The following is a 20,317-nucleotide window of genomic DNA, read 5'->3' as shown; positions in this document are numbered from 1 at the left end:
TTTATAAAAGATTGTGTTTGGTCAAAAGGAATGAGACTATAAGGCTTCCAACATGATTTTCCGGCATTGCTCTTCTTAAGAGGGTAAACCGATCAACAAGCTCGGAGAGAAAGAAGGGGACTCGATCATCGGTTGGCCTCTTAATGAGAAAAAAATGGTTCACAGTTGTCCAGAGGAAAAATAAGAGTGTCAGGAAGCAGTCCTGTTTCAGATTCTCTTCGAAAAGTATGACTCTTGCTTCCTCAAATGTTTCTTTAGTTTTCTTGCTGACTTCTGCTTTTGTTGGCACTGTCGGATTTCTTTCTTGACCGTGTGGCAGTTAAGGACTTTAGAGGTGACTGACATAAGCACTCACCTTAAATAGAGGTTTCACTAGCCCTCTGACTTATGAACACATGTCGTAACAGTATATTATGACCTGTGGGTCGCTATTACAATATGTGACATATGGTGAAAACAGACTAGCTGTAAAACATCCTTCAACTTTTGGTATATTATTATATTGGCTTCCTTATTGCTTGGTGTTGTGTCAGCACTTCTGTGACATTCTTTTGTGTTATCCGTGCTGTTATCACCCCTACCCCCAAATTTCCACTAGGTTGCAACTAAAAAAAAAAATAAAAAAACTTGTATGGAAAAGCAGTTTTGCAGGGGAGGCATAAAGGTGGCAGTTCAACATGCCTTTTGTAGGTTTTTTGTTCCGCTGTGTATTAATAATAGGAACTTTGGCTGTCCTTAGTAAACGAAGGATTTGCTTTGGTATTCCTATTCTGTAAGCTCTGCTTATTCATTTGTGTTTTGCCATCTTGCGGACTTTTTAGTTTTCTTGATCTGTCATTTTTAGGGTGAAATAAAATTAACTGTTGTTTGAACTTATATAGCTTCTCACTAAAACGTTTGTATGCATTTTGCTGAGATCCCATGACACCGAGACCCTAAATCATTGCCTAAGGCAAAAATATTTGCTTAAATCAAAACAATTATTTATTAAATCAGTTTTTTGACTCATAAAGGGAACATACTCCATATTCAGGTTTTATCCAGCTTGCCCATGGTTATCATTCGTGTTCATTGGTTTTCAATAAAATGTTATGGGCTGTTTTGAACACTACTGACATAGTTATGACACCTAAAATTTGTTTTCACATTTCCTTATAATAATGTATTTTAGATTATTTTTATTTAAAAAATATTAAAGGGAGGAACGCAATATATCCATCAAAAGTAATAGCTAAAATTATATTTATTTCATTTACTTATGAAGGTCCATGGTATTGTGGTCCTTCTTCTTTGGCCACCCCAAATATACTATAATAGTGAAATAAGTTGTTTGTAGAGATATCCCATATAATTCTTCCTGTACAGTTCCAGAGCTTTAAAAAACCTAATGGTTTTTTGAAGCAAGGACTAAACACGAAATAGACTTTAACCACGTGTTTGAAGGTATGCTGTTGTGGGAAGTAGCTTTATCTGAACTCATCTCCTTGAAGGTAGTGAAAGGGATTGGCACATGTTCTCTTCAGTGTAGTATGGTGTAAAACGACGTATATCACTGACATAGAAACCCAACGTGGGTATTTGGGCCACAACGGAAAAGGTCCTGCTGTACTGACTGTTGATATTATAGAAAGTCTTGGCATTGCAGAAAAATAAACTTTGTTTGGAGCCTCATAAGATCCCAATAAATTATTTGATTCCTCTCCTGCCTTTCTTTCCTGATGCCAGAAATCAAACTTACCACGATACAATGCTAATGAAACTAATTCTCTATTAGAGGCGTTTTAGTAAATACTGTGGGAAGTGCTGAGTTCTTTGCAAGCCCAAGGACAGTATAAACTCTGATTAACACAGAGGACTTAGGCTTATGAAAAATAGCTGTGAGTGAGTGTGGGTTCATCATTTGCATTTATCCTTTCCCTTTACAGCCTGGTGGCTGATGTGGTGGTATTCAACTCGGTTTTTAACATGGAGTCATTTCTCACCTCTATTGGAAAATTTATGAAGCTGATTCCTGATCACAGACCCAAGGATCTGGAAAGCATCATCAGACCCAAGTGCCAAGTTATTTACTTTCCCATCAGGTTTCCTGATGTGAGCAGGTCAGTATGTTTGACTCTGTTTTCAATATTGTATCATACTTTATTCACCAAATGTATAGAAATTGGTGGTGTTCTTGCCAATTTTAACTTTTCAGCGTAAGCATGGTTAATTGGAGAATCGAATTCTATTTCACCATGCTGTGATTTACAGACATTTTAAATAATCATGTGTCCAACCTATCACTGAATGGTTAGTTCTGATATTGAGTTCGTCCTTTCTTTTCTGTTATTTATTGCTGTCCCAAAGCAAGCTGCTTTGGCTTTTTAACACTTACTGTTTTGTTTCTTTATTTGCTGTTTTGTTGCAGAAGTCATTGATTGTTAAGCATGTTTCTCAGCCTTTGCATTCAGCTTATGCCCATGGGCTTATATGTATATAGCAAACTGTTCTAAGTAAATCAGTGTTAAATTGCACTGCTTGGGTTACTTTCATTTCCCATGCTATTTCCTTCTATTTTTTTCCTTTTTCCATTTTTTTTTTATTATTTATATTATCTTAATAAAGAGTTAGGTCTTCTATATTAGGTTGCAAATACACTTAATTGCCATTTCTCTTTCTCTGTTACTAAGGACATTTTTTATTACCCCTGTTGCTAGGCCCACCCTGAATTAGCAGTGGATGATGTGGCTCAAAGGGAACATTCTCAAATTCCTTTTCACTTCTGATTAAACCTAGCAAAACGGTTTTTATTACCACTAGGAATATTTCTCCCGTGTGAACAGAAAGTTTACTTCAGTGGGACTCATCCTAGCTGGGGATGCTGCTGTTTGTAACTGACGATGTCCTTAAAAAAGAGTTCAGGGACAGCTGTTTGTTCCCCATCCCTGAAATGAAATCAGGAAACAATTTAATGTCTGCACATTATGCAGGAGGTCAGCATTATTTTCTGTATTCTAGATTTAGATTTTGCTGTGGGATCAGTAGTCCTCATCAGCACTCTGAATGCTGATTTATTTCAGGATTTTACTAGTTAATATTTCATTGAAGAAGAATCTGCCTAATACCAAGTCAAGTTAGTGAGTCATAAAATTTAAGTTCTACAACCTTGCCCAATTTTTACTTTATGGAGTTCAGAAAACAGAGGCCCAGGGAAGCAGGAGACTGGCTTGCACTCACACTGCTGATTATTGTCACACACTGGATTAAAGTTTAGACCCTATGACTTTTGATCCAGTTTTATGTTTACTGGTCATACTTCCTATCAGCAAAGGTCATATGTCAAAAACATTTAATCATTTATGTGCAGTTTTGACAACTATCAGGCTAAGTGACACTAAGATCAAATTCGATTTTCAGTTACACATGTGTATGTATAAATATGTATATGCATATATAGTTGTTGTATTTGTATATTTATATATATAATATGTGGGATGAGAGAATTTCAACTTTTGGAAAATATAATTGTTACACTTTAAGATCTATGATGAGCTAAAACACAGTTTATGTTTTAGTCCACATTTTTAAAATATGAACCTTATTTTTTGATACATTTTTAAGTTTTTCATATAATATATACTCAAAATGTACATCTTTAAGTGAGTACATAATCATACTACATCTTAATTATTACCACTATAGAATTCCAAATAAATAATGTATTTTAAAATTCATTTGCATCTGATATATTCCTACAACATCATATACTTAATACACCTGTGGCAATTGAATAGTTTATTAATTTGGACTATATTACCATAAATCTAGCTAAATGGAAGAAGTTTAAGAAATATTGTGGCCAAGATAACATTCATAAGCAAGGTCTTAGCCCAGAGTGTTATTTGAATTATTTTCAAATGGTAATTTGCTTTATCCACCCCAAACTCATATAGTGTAAGTAAGTGATTATTTGCATGAATGACAATCATTCTAATGCCTGCAGTCTTAAAAGAGTATTATTTTGTTGAGATGTTGAAAAATATTTAGTAATTCCAAAGGCAACATAACCAAGATGATGGAAGAAGAAAAAACTTTTGAATGCTCTTATCTCTGTCCCTATACAAATATTTTTTGGTCATGGCAAAAATAAATTTAAGTAAAAACAAAGTGGAAGATACAATTAAATTATTAATACAATGTGCTATGATAGTGTATACTCTAATGGATATTCATCAGAGAAAGGGAAGAGCCATATTTCAGCAAAAAATATGAGGATTTATAAAGTTGATAACAGTTATAGTTCAGAGCACATCAGTCACATAGGACTTCACAAGGATTGGCTTTGTGGCAACAGCTCTTACCTATTGCCCTGCTCGCCCCTCACTGCCTCGTTCTCAAAGACCAGAAAAATAGTAGCAAGAAAGAATATCTCTTGAAACTATCGTTATATGTGTTAAGCATCTGGGGATGGGAAAGCTCTTAAACACTGTAGACATACATACATTGTGTTTGGGTCTTGACTGCCCCTTGCTAGCTCTGCAACCTATGCAAGTATAATGACCCTGAGCCTAGGTTCTTTAATGATTATGATTATTACATTTACATCATCACCTCATAGGCATTGTGTAGTGACTAAAGGAAATAATGCATATGTGAAATGCCTAGCATAGTGCCTGGTATGTAATAGCCCCCCTAGTAAAGACTAATTCATCTTATTAATTAACCCACTCCCATTGTTATGTAACATAGCACATTTATTGCCACCTGAATATAAAGGACTGACTTCCTCTCTGCCCTCTCTTAATTAGCATATGAAAACAGAAAAATTCTGCCAAAGGAGCAGTCTAATATAAATAGAGAGATTCATTTATTATTCTCTTTATCATCCTGACTCAGTCTTTGGGCCTCATAAGACCCTACCATCCATTGATGGGGCCAGTTCCTTACTTTGAGATGCTCTTCTTGTGCCAATTTTCCTCCTTCTTCCTCGAGCTTAACCTCCATATTTGGTCATCATACCTGCTGTCTTGCAGATACTCTCAATTTGTTTGTACTTTTCCCTTAATTTGATTAGAAGAACATCCAAGAACATACTTATTAGTCTACTCTCAGTTCATATGGTCCCTGAGAGCTGCCTGGCAAACAGACCACATTTCTCATCCTATAGATAACTAATCATGCATTTTTCTTTCTTTGTAAACTGCTGATTCCAAATATCCTATCCTCATTCTCAGATCATGACTGAGAAAATAGAAACAATCGTCAGAGGATTTATATATGCTGCCACCACTGCGTCTGCCCATCCATGTGTTCCTGGGTGCATATTCTCCTTCTTCGCACCTGTTGTGTGTGTGTGTGTGTGTGTGTGTGTGTGTGTGTGTGTTTGTTGTAGTTTTTTTAATGGTCATTTATTTTTGAGAGAGAGAGAGCCAGTGCATGAGTAAGGGAGGGGCAGAATAAGAGGGAGACACAGAATCCGAAGCAGACTCCAGGCTCCGAGCCGTCAGCACAGAGCCCGATGTGGGGCTTGAACTCACAAACTGTGAGATCATGACCAAAGCTGACGTGGGACGCTTAGCCAACTGAGCCACCCAGGTGTCTTAATTCACACCTGTTAATAAGGACGAACTGACGTTGCTTCTGTGTAAGGGTTTTGCCCCCACTTTTGCCAGAGCTCATCCTTCTTGCATACATAAGACTACTATCCTAGCAATGTGTCCTTTGTTCTGCATCATCAGTTCTCCTGTCTTCTGGATCATTACTGTTAGCATAAGAGAAGTGTTATTAGTTTTACATCTTAAAAAAAAAAAATCCTTTCTTGATTCCACTTCTCCCTTCAGAAACTGCCTGTTTTCTTTCTTTCTGTTAGTAGTGAAACCTCCTGAAAGAGTTGTTTGTACTTGCTTCTAATTTTATTCCTACTGTTCTCTCTTTTGGCTACTCCACTGAAATTGCTTTTGTCGAGGTTACCAATGACTTCCATGCCTCTCTAAATCCTGTGGTCAATTCTCAGCGCTCATCTTACTTGACATAGCAGCAGTGTTTGATACACTATGACACATTCTTCAGTTGACTGCTAGGACACACAGGTTGCTACTTCTCAGGCTTCTTGCTGGTTTCTCATCATTACCCTGGCTTTGAACTTCAGACTGGCTATTGGCACTCTTAACACTTAAGGGGCTGGTGGAAGAACAGCCCAGGATTGAAGAGAGGAGAAAAAAGAGTCAGAAGGTCAACATTGAAAGAATTATCCTCTGGAGCAAAGGGAAGAAGACTTTAAGGAGATGGTCAGTACTGAATTCAGAGGACTAAGGTTAAATAAAGTGATGACTAAAACATATCCTTGAATTTGACAGTTAAAAGGTCAGTGGTACCCCTATCCTGCCTTCTGTTAACTCACAAAAAAGTTTCCTATGTTCTTTCTGACAGCCAGAGAAAGTTAGGCTCCAAATCTGGTTGAGATCTCTCTCCTTTCCTCTTTGTCTCTGTCTGTCTGTCTGTCTCTCTCTCTCTCTCTCTCTCTCTCACACACACACACACACAAACACACACACACACACACACACACACACGGATCCTGCTCCTTCTGGATGGAAGCACCAAGGTTCAGAGAAGTTAAGTGTCTCCTGGTAGCCACACAGCCAGATAGGGACAGAGCAAGAACTGGAACTCATATCTCACAATCTCCATCCCATGCTTGGCCCACCACTTATTGTGAATGCAATTTCAGAGGTCTTGATTATCTGATTTCTCAGCTGACAGCAGATTAGCAGCATCAAATTGGGGGTGCGATAAAGGCAGGCTCACTGACAGCAGTAAAAAGTGACAGCTGACTGACAGCTCGACAACAAGAGAGGAGAGAGATAAACTATTTAAAAAAATATATGAGAAGTGAAAAAGCATAGCAGCCTGAAGCCATTCTATGGCAGGGCAGGCAACTCTGCACATTGAAGAACCCTGCAGACATTTCTCCATGATTGTACGGCTTGTACATCAAAAGGAGGACTGTGATTTATTAAAAGAGATTAAATGGTAGCCAGTAAATTCTGTTTAAGAATGTAGGGAAATGCATAACCCACTTTTGGCAGAAATGATAAATAACAGCAAATGAAGTTAAGCATCATGCCTTACTCTAGGATGTACACGAGCCGTATTCACCTCAAGGAAGATAGTAAACATCTGAACCTTCATATGCAGTTTTAACATCTGTAAGCTTAGGTCACCAGAGAATATTTCAGTGAGCTATCTTTTTTAGATCTTCCTGATGGAGGCTTTTTATGGACAAGATCTCCCTGTGCTGTCAGGGTGGGAGTGTATACACTCCCCCTTTGGTATTGAAGACATCCAGGCCTGTCAGATGATCAGTGGGCAACAAAACAAATTTTGCAATATTAATACCATGCTTTAGCCTGTATGGGCTGCTGTACCAGAATACCATAGACTGGGTAGCTAATGAAAAACAGGGATTTATTTCGCATAGTTCTGGAGCCTGGCAAGTCCAAGATTAAGGCCCTGGTAGATTTGGTGTCTGTTGAAGGTCTGTTTTCTGTGTTTGTGCAGTGTTCTCACGTGATGGAAGAAGGAACTAGGGAGCTCTCTGGAGTCTCTTTTGTAAAAGCACTCATCCCATCAGTGAAGGAGTCACCCTCGTGATGCCCAAAGGCTTCACCTCCTAATACCATCATGTTGTGGACCAGGGTAGGATTTAAACATAGGAATTTTGAGGGAGTAGAAATATGCATCCTGTCCCATGCCAGAAGATAAATAGGATCTCAAGACTTGATGACATGAGACTCATGACTGGGAAGCCAATTCTGTGTTAGAGGATATAGATTAGATTGAAAACTAAGGAAATTTCACTGTATATATCAAGAAGGCAAATCTCACGTAGAACTCCATGGATGTGCGATGCAAAGAATAAAAGAAGCAATCCTGCAGCCAACTGAGCTGGACATTGGCTAGAAGGAGCCAGTATTTTCCTTCTCTAAATCAGGTAGCTGCCATACAGGCAAGGCCTCATACAACTAGGAGATTTACATAGCCAGGCCTTTGTGTCAGTCTTGGTCTAATGAAATCAGAACATCTGAAGAATTGGTAACTTGCTTTCTGGCAATGTCATCTTTAGAAGGTAGAGCTAACCATAACAGTTAACCTTAGTGATTCTTATTTTAGCCCTGCATGTGGCTAAGCCTATTATGCGTATTTTAGCATTTTATTTTTCCAAAAATTCTAAAAGCTATTTTCCATTTATAGTTTGAAGTAACTTAGCTGTAGAGAATGTAAATAACTTTATGCCTACAGTCATACAGATAGTAAAGGTAGAACAAGAAATCAGTCATTTTTAATCCATGTTAGAACCCAAATTCTTTTTCTTTAATTCATTATTTCTATATTGCATATCCCCCAAAACGAGGTTCTGGTCCCTGATACTTGACCCTGACCACTGAAGAACAAATGATTTATACAAGTGAATTGACAGAAATATCGAATAAAAGGGACCATGTCATGGTAATGTTATAAAAGAAAGGACTCAAGACTTTAGAAAGCCGACTTTTAAAAGGTAGAAGTTTTAAAAAGGAGGATACTGAAGAGGAATGAGAAATTTAAAAAAGAATTCTGATGGTAAAATTGAAGATGGGCCTAAAGAAGCAGAATAGAAAGAATACGTCAGAGATACAGCTGTGGGCTTAGACCGTTATTTCGTGTATCTGAATCCTTTTTTTTTTTTTTTTTTCCTATTCGTATTTACGTCTCATTTATCCAAACTCTCTTCCCTTACAAGTAATTGTATAGCGTGACACTCGTGTTACATAGGGCAGTGCCTGCTGCATCACATTAGATGTTTAGAATGGAGTTGACTGCAGCAGCCTATCATCACACTTCTTCCAGCTGCCCCCTGTAAGATTTGGTACTGAGGGACTGTTCATGATTTTCATAGAACGAGATCATCCCCACTCTCAACAAATTGAATCACAGAAGAGTGTATTGTAGAAATACAGTGAATTACAAAGCGGCATTTCCTATTCTTGAAAAAGATCAGGCCTGCTCAAGGAATTCCCTCAGGGACCATGAGTAAGGAATATCAAAGCGGCTATCATCTGCTTCAAGTAACATAAGGGTGGAGTAAAGGTGAAGAGAGATAAATGCTGGAGACTGTCAAGTCCTGATACTTGTATGTATTTATTACTTGCTTACCTTCTGAGTCCCATTATACTGTGAAAAAGTTTACATTTTTTTTATTATACTTGCCCATAATTGTTCTAAAAGACCAAGTTTGTGTGTTTCCAGCGGAGACCACACACACACAAAAAAATCATCCAAATTTAATGAAGAGATGAATGGATGGTATTTCTTTAGGATTTGAAGGTTGGACTTAGAAGCAAATTGAAGGCTGTATACTTTACATTGAAAAATAGGAGCTGTATTTGGGGTTCAGGTCCCATTTAGGGACCATAGAGAATATCGTATCAATCTTGTTACGATCCGTAGAGAAGAATTTCATATGCTTCTGTAATCATTTCATTACCTATTCTAATTTTCCACTGTATTGGATTGCCAGAGTTGCCAGAATAAACAATAGTAGATTTTACCTGTGAATTTACTCATTTCATAGTAGCCTTTGCATTCTGGGGACAGGGGTTATATAAATAGCTTTCCTCCTCCTACATTTTTGACAGCGAAGGAAAGAGAAAAACAACGTCGGTCATTTGGAGTAATGTCAGTTATTGAAACCTTAAGAATTTCTCTCCATGTTTCTCTCCACCTTTTCCATGTAGCTGAAATGTGAAGCCAAAACAGAGGTCTGTGGACTTCACGTAACTATTTTAGAAACAAAAATGGAGAATTTTAGAAACAGTGTGAAAACTTTAAATGAAAACTCTCAGGCTGTGCAAACAAAGGCGAGGAGCCTAAGGGCTTTTTGAAGAATTCTTATTAAAGAAAACACTATTTTACATTGCAAAGCAGATGTGTCACAAAACAACAGCAGATCTGTAATTTGAGAATTTGTGGATTGATAGGACAGAAGGCAGCCCTCGTGGCTCCCCATAGAAAACTTTGTTTTCTGCAGTCAAGAGTCCTGCTTTTGGGGGGCAGGAGTTGCCAGAAAGCACCTTAATCTTCGCACCGTATGAGGTCATGTTTCTCAGATGTTTTTGATGAAGTATTAGTTCAACATATTGCTAAAACTACCACCTTTGCTCCGTTAGGTAACGAAATGGGTCTGTCTTCTTGAATATTAACATAGGTTTGAAGTAGAAGAAGAAAAGTTTTGCTTTTACAAATTTAAACATATCCATATTTGCTAACAATTATTTTGGCTCTTCAAAATGAATGCAAAAATGTGTTTCGTTTGAATGTCATTTAAAAAAATTTTTATAGAATCACTGTACTAAAAAAAAAAAACTTTTGATAAATCATTCCAATGTTTAACACCACTCACTTTCACGAAATCTCCTTTATATCTAATGCAAATCTTTCATGCTGTGTTATATTCTAACCATCTTCCTCTTACTATTCTTGTGAAGAAAAGAATTTGGTTTCAGCATGTATATACAATTCCTTTGTTGGCCTGAAGTTACAAAGAACAAACTCTTGCTTACTCAAAATGTATTTTTAATGAAATTATTATTCATGTTAATGCCTAATTACTGCCATTAGATTTCTGCTGTCTGGTTTATGCAATAACAATAACCCCACCCAAAAGAAGTCCTCCAAATTCAGCAGCAGCAGCAACAGAAGCTATCCTTTCATAAGATGATTTAACCCTGTTCTCAAGTATAGACAATGTTTGGCTTCATTGTACATCAAAGAGTTGATGTACTTTTTTTTTTTTTTTTTTTTTAATTTCCTCTTTGTCCTGTCCGAAGAAATCTGGGAGGTAAGAAGCAAAGGCCAGATTAAGGGGTGGAGAAATGACTAAACATCAGAGAACTTGTTCAGCTAGAGGCTGCATCATCCCTCCAAAAGGAGTCGTGGAACAGGGCTGCTAAAAAATGGGGATGAATGCCATGCAACAAACCCAAACCATAGTTGAGGGGAGTTCAGCAAAAGGTCCACTTAGGATCTCTTCCCCTCAATGGGCTCAGAGGCCATCCCTGAACTTCTTGTAGCATAATGAGTGATCATCAGTGTAGATCCATCCAGGCAAGAACAATTTATGTTATATACTCCATTCATTACATGAGGATTATATACAATTCATGTTAGAAAGATTTCAAATAAATTGCTTTGATGTTTAAAGGGTCAAGTTTTGGTTCTCTTCCTCAAAAACACTTATTCAAATCATTCCATTGGGGGTAACACGGAATAAAAAATGGGAGTCAGCAGGGTGGTGTGCAGTGATTCTGGTTTGTCTGATACCACGCACTACTGCTCAGCCCAGAGCAAATCACTTAACCTCCCGGAACTTCAGTTTTTCCGTCTGTAAAATGGTAATCGAAATAGTACCTACCTCTTCGACTTACTATGCCAGTTGAGATCATTATTACAGTGTGCTGAACTGAGCCCCGTGCCATCAACCTCGTAAATGTTAGTCACATGCTCATGATTTTATTTGTACTCCCATCATCACCATTTTGGTTATCGGTTGACAGGCTTTTTGATGACCTCACCCATTCAGTATGATTCCCGCCTCAAAAGTAAGGGGAAACAAAATTTTGAAAACCCTAACAGTTTTATAGAATACATGAGGATCTGAAGCTTACCAGTTCAAATAAGGGTGAGGACTGTCTTATATCCTATCAATCCACAGAACCGCAGTGCATGAGAGGGCATAATTCAGCAGTGCATGCAAGAGAAAGGCACACGGGCCGTTTCCACATCTGCCGGGCACCTGTGATACGTACGCATTCCTTGTGGTGGTGGAGTGTGGTGGGGTGATTGGTACAGAAGTCATTTTCGTTGTTCAGTGTTCTTTTGAAGACTGCTGGGGAGTGTTTTAGAAAGTTTTCCATTAAAAAAATAAACTATTTGGAATGTACCATTCAGCAGTAAACTGCCAGAATGATCTCTGAGACAGAATGTCTTATTCCCACAGAAATTCCAGATAAAAGACTTTATAGGAAATTCTTTAACAAATATGTTTCGAAGTAATTGGATGCAAGAAAATAAATTTAATTCTTTGAGGTTTATTCATGTCTTTTTCACCCAACATTTATTAAAAGCTTGCTATATTTGTATGATAAATAGAAGGTATTCTAGGATATAAGGATATATAAGACAGGATTCTTAATCACAAGAGCTTTGTAAAAGTGATAGGTGTAATCAGGTATTTTTAGGTTTAAGACAGAAAAGACAACACAGATGCTTTTTATGGCATTTAATCTGGGCCTTAAAGACAGTGACTAAGTTTTGGGTATAATAATAATGGCGATCACCTATCAAGTGCCTTTTCTGGGCATGCACTTTATGTATGTTACTTCTAATCTTTACCAAAACCCTGCAAGCGCGGTACTATTATCCTCATTTTACAAGTGGGGAACGTGAGGTTCAGAAGGTTAAGCTTGCCTGCAATTGTACAGCTCCCGAAACTATCTGGCTTCAATATGCTGCTTCCGTTAATGCCATGTTATTTCTTAACTATGAGGGAAAGGAGGGTGGGTTAGAGTAAGTGTAAGCACACATTATGGAGAGAGAATAGTTACAACCAGATTTATGGCAGTGAACGATCATTGGGCCTAGAAGAGATTAATTACCTTTGACGCAATTGAGCGAACATGTAGCAAGATTGGAGATGGAAATTAAGGCTGAAGAATTTGGACTTTAGCCTATAGTCATTTGGGAGCCACTGTTAGAGCATGGAATGGGGAAGTTAGTAATATTGATGAGAAAGGAAAGAGGAGGCAGAGAAACAAGTTTTGCAAAAATACTAGCCGAGATTGTTGAAGACTTGAGCTAGGGAAGTAGCATACAGATGAGAAGGAGGAAATACACATAAATATTCTGGTTGTCGACTTGGCAAATTGACGTGGCACCTTAGTGGATGGAGAAATGGTCTTAGATGATTTTGAAATGTTAATTATAGTGACCGGGAGAATATCTGTCCTATTGGGATTGAGACATAGATTTGCTTGTGTGAAGGTGGTGAATTTGGAGTTTTATACGTTGAGTCTGAGATGTTGGCAGGTCATTTAGGGGGAGCCGACCAGCAAGAAGTGTCCGCTCTTACCCCAGTGTCAGCATTTGGAACTTTGTGTGATTTGTTATAGTGACCTGCATTTCTAGACATTTTGGTTGGATTTGCTCCTTCCTTCGAGATGCTCGACAAAGCCTCAAATTTAGTTTTGCCAGGAAAATCCAAGATATCTGTTTCTTGTCATTTGTTACCATCTTAAAAACCTGAGTTCAGAATTTGTGAAAACATCAGATCTTTTGAGCTCTTTATTTCTGTATAAGCAGGAATTTATTAAACTATCCTTCCTTTGTTTTCTCAGAGGTCAATAACTGAGTCACTTTGGTCCCATTGGACAGGGAATCCTGTGATCAGTACCGTATAATGAAAATGCAGCATGGTATAGTGCCTAAGAAAACTGACTTGATGTCAGGCACAGCTGTGTTTCAGTACCACCTTTTCTATTAACCACTTGCTTAATATCACGAAAGTTGTTTGGCTTCTCACACCTCATTTTTCTCCCTCATCTGTAAAATAGGGGGAGTAGTAGCAGTCTCATTGGTATGTTATAAAAATTAAATGAGATATGTGTTTAAGGTACTTGTTAAAATGCTTGAAGCATAGTGAACGTTAAATAAATGCTACTTGTTATTATTATCATCTTTAATTTGTGTATCCCTTCTCAAAATATCTTTAGTGCTTTCATTAACCTATATGTAATTAATTTCCTATAGAGTAGGAACTTTGCCCCAAATTGTAATCCTGTATGACTTCAGTAATTAAAAATTTTTTTAAGTGTTTATTTATTTTTGAGAGCGAGAGACAGATAGCAGTCGGGGGAAGGGCAGAGAGAGAGAGTGGAAGACACAGAATCTGAAGCAGGTTCCAGGCTCCAAGCTGGAACAGAGCCCAATGCAGGGCTCGAACTGACAAACCGTGAGATCATGACCTGAGCCAAAGTCAGATGCTCAAGTGGCTGAGGCACCCAGGTGCCCTGACTTCAGTAATTTTAGAAGCAACAGATGTTTGCTTTATGTCAACTTACAATTAAAACAAACCCAGCAATGTTGGGGTGCCAAAGCGTGTTGGACTAAGTACCAAAATTCTTCTTACAAATGTTGCTAAGAATATTCAATGAAAGTACTGTCCTATGTGTTGGTGCTCTTGTCGTGTATGCTCTGGGTCTTTTGTATTTTGGCCTAATATGAGGTGAATCATAAACCTTGCTGACATTGAGCAAGGTTTGTACTGTTAGCAACTCTCTGCAGAGGTGCTTCTGTGAGTGATTAGAAATCAGAAGCTGTCCTTAAGTTTGGTTTTCCTTAAGTTTTTGTTCCTACTGTATTTGACTCAATGCTACCTACAAATTTATTTTTATTAGTAAGTATTTCTATGAAACTAGTTCTTAATTAAGTTATTGCCACTTTTGTTTTTCTAATTTTGTGTACCAGTGCTGTTAAATATGAAACTTAAAAAAATAGCAAACCTATATATAGTGAGAATTCAATTTAGGAAACCTAGTTACAGTTTTCTTTAGTTAAAGGTAAGCTCATTCGTTGCACAAACATTTGGCCGTCTTTCAGTCTTGCCCAGTGTTCTAAGCTGAGATCTTGGTCCTTTTCTTTAGACAGCCACTAAATCAGAATGGTGGCATTTCTCCACTTACTTGGCCGCATACTGAGATTCATATATAATTAGCGGGCAACAAGAGAAGAAATAGCAATTTAGCACCTCTTTTCTCCTATATGTTGCATTTTTGTATATCCATGGAAATATCTTTCTCATTTGAAATTCGGTGTCCAGTCCGTTGCTTCCTGTTCCTATCAGCTGACTCTAACTTCACGAATATTGACTGCAGCTCGGAATTCATTTGCATGTAGAGAACTGATTTATCTGTTTGGGACACCCATCTCATTCAAACCCATTGCAGATCTGCTCTGTAAAATATCAACACATACCCTGAACAGACCAAGTGATTCTATGGAGAGAGGTAGGGTCTATTCAAAACCACTGCATTTCATTTTATAGTACCAGAACTCATTTCATAACACCGAATCCTAAAGTGTGTATAATTATTTTCCTCTAATTGAAGAGGGAGCTTCCGTCTCAGTCTGTGAGAATGGATTTGAAAAGACATAAGCAAGAGACAATGGGAAAGTGGAATATTCAGGGTTAGGTGATAAATTCTATTGGAAATGGAAGACGGGGTGGGGGGAGAATGAACTGAAAGGAATGCCTAAGTTTTGAAATTATTGTACTGTTAGCTGAAATAGGGAACTCGGAGAAAAATGTCACCCACATTCGATGGCAGACAAATTTGTTTTATGTTCAATGTGAGGCAGTTGACTTTGTCTTATGGAAGAATAGACTCAAAACTGAGAAAATACCTGGGAAATAAAAAACCCCCAAAGGTAGTGATCTTCAGTCTAATTCCTTCATTTTGCAGCTGGAGGAACTAGAGCCGAGAGATTGTTACTAGAGGCTGTGGAGCACCATCACAGCAGAATCACAATTTAGAAGCCAGTTCAAAAAAATTCACGAGATTATTAGAAATGTACAATGAAGGTTGTTTGTTGTATTCATAATTAGCAGGGTAGAATTAACCGGTGTTGACAAAATAGACCAATTTCATCAGGAATAGATGGTGTTCAGAAATTTCTTCGAAGAGTCCAGAACATATCGGCTGAGTCACAGCTTGTTGCTAAATGTTTCGCTGACTACTTCCAGCTCTTTGATCTGTAACTCGCTTTGAGATTAAAATGCTCACTGGCCAACTCTATTCCCTTACAAAGTTTATCGCTCTTCCAGCAAACACTGAGCTACTCATATAAAACTTGTTCTGAGAGCGAGCAATAGGAGTTTCCAGCATTTGCAACTCAGAACCTGGAAATCATTTTGATTCTCTCTCTTTTGTGGGACTTGGTATCACAATTTCTGAGTGAACCAGTATTATATACAACTATCAATTTTTTAATGCTTCCGCTTTGCAAGTGTTGTATAAATTATGTATTTCTTATGATTAGAACATTTTCTTAAGCTTTCCCTCTGTGTCTCTCATCAGAAGATACTTAAAATATCCTGTGCGTGATGGCTTTGGTGATATGCCTGTTCTGCCTTTTCTTAGGATTGTCAGGTGAATCCCTCTTTTTATCTGGAGTCTTGTTTGGACAGCTGGCCAAGGTACCTAAGGGCAGCTGAAGCTCTGGGTACTTAGATGGACACCAAATGTGAAGGGGAGGAGGGCAGCAGGGTGGGAGGGTGGACAGGAGTCACATGTATTATCAAAGGAAATGTGGTGCAGAGGAAAGAACAAAAACTTGCCATTCACACCTGGCTTTCAGTCTTGGTTCAGCCATTTTCTAGATATGCAGCTTGGTCAAATTATGTTTCCCTTTCTGATCCTTGGTTTGCCCAACATAAAATCATAGAGTTGATGTGAGCATAACATGAGAGAGAATATAGATAAATTGTTTTGCACAGTACATGGTGTATATTCTATACACATACATTTCCCTGGCCTCCCCCCTCTATAAGATCATACCTACTGCTACTCTGTTTTACTTTGTCCATTTTAATTGCCACTCACAGGTATCTGAACTGACCTCTAGTGTTGCTAGAATTCAATTCTGAATTCAATTTCGGAATCTTTTGGTGATTATTAAAAAATGAAAGGCTTAATTTACTCTCATGTGTAATGCATACACCACTATAATGTTTAGTTGGGTTTTTTTCTATCTCTTCTCCCATAACTAATTTAATTCACTAAAGTAACCTTTTTTAATGTTTTTATTTTATTTATTTTATTTTGTGTTTATGTTTTTATTTTATTTTATTTCTTTTATCTTAAAATAAAAATATTTTATTTTTGAGAGAGAGAGAATGCGAGTGCGGGAGGAGGAGAGAGAGAGAGAGAGAAAGAGAGAAAATACCAAGCTGACGGTGCAGAGCTCGACAACGGGACTCGATCTCACAGTTGTGAGATCGTGACCGGAGCTGAAATCAAGAGTCAGACATTTAACAGAGCCACCCAAGTGCCCCTAAAATAACTTTTTATAATGTAAGTCCTTAGTTACCACTTTTATAGTACTTGGATATCCAACACGCTTTCCTACTGTTTATGGTTATTTTTCACCTACTCTGTTTTGTTGCTGTTTTACTCTTCTTTTGTCTGTTATATTTTACTTTACAGATATTTTTCAGGGTTAGCACTCATGGAACAGGCTGTTATAGTCAATAAAAGTCGATGTAACTGCATCTTGCTTTCTAGACAAGAATCAACTATTCACATCATTATGTGCAATTGTTGAGTGCTTGACTCTAATAAAAAATCTGTTTCTGCTTGTGCTTGTGGGTATTTCTTTAATATCTCATGAATGTGCAGTTGGTTGAGGGTGCAGTACTACTGCTTGAAGGTAGACAAGGAAGCGTTAGTAGGGTAATGTATTATTGGTTATTTTCTGAACAGAGAAGGTACAGCTCAGATGGATGTGGCAGGTAAAAGCTAGTATGAGATTGCATAGTTTACTGAAGACCAATCTGTACCACAGGTGATATACCCAGAGCTAACTGCAAATTCAAAAACCTCTTAGATACAGGACTGTAGTTTCTCACAAAAACTTTTCCTGTTCCTACAAAAACAGATTGCACTAGAATTATGATCTCTCAGAAATACAATCCTTGGGTGATAAAGCCTTTTCCCCTCCTGGTGGATAAAGCATCATGCCATGAAATGTGAAACATGTCTGTGGTATCTAATTGTGTGGCCTGTATTAATAATGTATGATGATACACATGGCCTCAAATAATGTGATTTATGTCCCCTTAAAAAAAAAAAAAATCCAAACAACAATTATAACCAGGTTGGTACAGCATAGCCTCAAGCAGTGGGTTTCAACATTGGCTGCACATTATCATCACCTGGGGAGCAGTTAAAAACAAAAACAAAAATTTGATGTCCAGATCCATTAAATTGGAATCTCTGGGTTTGGGTCCCACATATTGGCATTTTTTTAAAAAAGTTCTCTAGATTTTCCACTGTCCAGCCAAGGTTGAGAACTGCTGACCTAAAGCATCTCTAGTAAATAACAGTCCGTGGAAGGCCCATGTACCTAAAGTAGCCTCTCCTGGTGGCACCATGACACCCTTTTCAGTGCTGCCAAGATGTACTTTCCCGTCTGCAAGTGTCCCCAGGCAGTCTATAGTAGACATTCGGTGTCTTTGTGATAATGAATTTGTATAATTCTTTGGCTGTCCTGATGAGAAATAAGAAAATGTCAAAAATTGTATTTTATCCTTGATCTCTTTCTCCATAAGTGTTGGCATTCCTCCACTTCCCATTGACTTAACGTTCAATTTTTCTCTTCACTGTTTTTCTTGGGTGACATTGGGAATTTTTACCATCTGATGAAGGCAGATGTATTTTCAAATAAAAATGTCTTAAGCATTTGTTCTTCCTACTACTCCTTTCTTTGGCAGAATCTTCATATAGTTGATAAATAGTTTGCTTTCTTTAAATACCTTTTCATATAATCTTTGTAGCATGTTTCATGGGTATTTTAACCTAGTTTTATGGTTTTTCACGAAATAAGGTATTTTCTAAATATGTTATGCTGAATTTAACTGAAATAAGCAGTTGTACTGTACGCCTTTAAAATGATGATGATATCTTGCATTTTAGGGTAACACTTTCATCCTGAAAGATTTCAAAGCACACTGCGAATGGTTACAAATTATACAGTGAAGCACACTCACCATTGTAGAGTGAAGCATGGCAGCTGTTTAACAGCTCATTGCAACACTACACAGCAGGTTAGGGTAGGAAGTGAAGAATAATACTGGATTCACTTGAAAAAATTGCTAGGGGGGTGAGGTAAGCGGAATGTAATTACCTAAGTTGGAATTTATCCAGGACATAAGGCTAACACCTCCAGTCTTAGAAGAGAAAGCTCTGATTCTTTAATAACCACGTACTTGCTTTCTGTGTATCTGAATTGTAAGGGTGCTTCTGCCCTCTTCAAACCACTAGTGTGCTCTGACAGTGTTCCAACTGAGACTTAAAACAAAACAACAAAACTCTTTTTCAAAACTCACATGTTCACGCTAACTCAGGGATGATAGATAGGTTTCTCTTTGCCTGCCATCTTTGGCTCATAATGGCTGTTTTGGAACTTGTTTAGGACTTGAAAGCCATATTCAGGATTCACAAAGAAGTCCATGATAGATTAGTGATGTCTGCATAGGCATGGGAAAAGTAGTGCTTACATTTCTGCTGCATTTTTTTTGTCAAACTAGCATGAAGGCCTAGCTGCTACTTTCCTGGAATGATTTAGCAATACTCTTCGTTCTTTTTAAGACTTCTGATTATTTATTATTATTATTATTATTATTACTGTTATAAACATAGTTAACTTTTCCTGAGAAAATTTTTGGAGAAAAGGACATTGAGCATTTTTTAGTAACCATAATTGATGAGGTTAGAGATAAAAAGATAGAACTTCAAGTTAAAAAAAATCTCAATGCAAAAAATGTCCAGCAAAGGAAATAATTTGGGGTCAGATTGGGTTTTCATTTGGGAAAATAATCCAGTCAGCATTTAGGGGAAACAAATAAGAATTCAGGCCAGGAACACAAAAGAACTGGAGTGTGTTACTAAATCAAGGTGAAAACTGGATATCAGAATTTCGTTTGAGGAACATAGGTTAATAGGGCCAGGCACACCATGGGCCCCAGGTCTGAGAGCAGCACCAGGGATAGCTCCCAGTGAAGGTGACTTCTCCTTGGTTCTTGGGATTCTTTCCTATTCAGCCCTGCCCCTCCTTCTGACATACCCAGTTCTGTGGCTTAGTGATACCTACAAAATCAGGAAAATGGATCCTTTCATCCTGTTGATGTTAACATTAGCAATAAATCTGTATTCTGAGTGGCATAGTGCATAATTCATTTCATGGATCTTATTTAATACACACAGCCTTTTGTATTAGGTATTAAACTCACATTTATGTATGTATGAAGGGTAATTTGCCCATAGTCACGTTTCAGGTAGAGGGTGGAACCCTGAATCAAAAGTTTGATCGTCTGGCTCCAAAGTCTGTGCTCCTAAAACTGTACCACAGAGTCAAATGAGAAATAAGATCATTTGTGTGGCACTTGCTTCTGTAAGGCAGGACAACTCTAAGGACATTCTGGGGTTTTAAAGCACAGTTGAGAAGAAAGTGTAAACTGTGTCTA

General features: G+C 37.7%; 1 protein-coding gene across 9 annotated transcripts in view; it reads left to right on the top strand.

Moving 5' to 3' along the window:
- QTMAN (queuosine-tRNA mannosyltransferase) overlaps positions 1 to 20,317 on the top strand; it is a 389,119-nt gene that overhangs the window by 189,700 nt on the left and 179,102 nt on the right. For all 9 annotated transcript variants that reach the window (XM_040474979.1, XM_040474978.1, XM_040474983.1 and 6 more), the window contains one exon: positions 1,926 to 2,099. In XM_040474979.1, the coding sequence (XP_040330913.1) occupies positions 1,926 to 2,099 (174 nt within the window). The remainder of the gene's footprint in view (positions 1 to 1,925; positions 2,100 to 20,317) is intronic.

The sequence above is a fragment of the Herpailurus yagouaroundi genome, unplaced genomic scaffold (assembly GCF_014898765.1).
Source record: "Herpailurus yagouaroundi ecotype Mexico unplaced genomic scaffold, PumYag 140, whole genome shotgun sequence".
NCBI classification, from domain to species: domain Eukaryota; kingdom Metazoa; phylum Chordata; class Mammalia; order Carnivora; family Felidae; genus Herpailurus; species Herpailurus yagouaroundi.
The sequence above is the reverse complement of the archived record's forward strand: the minus strand, read 5'-3'. Positions and strand labels throughout refer to the sequence as shown.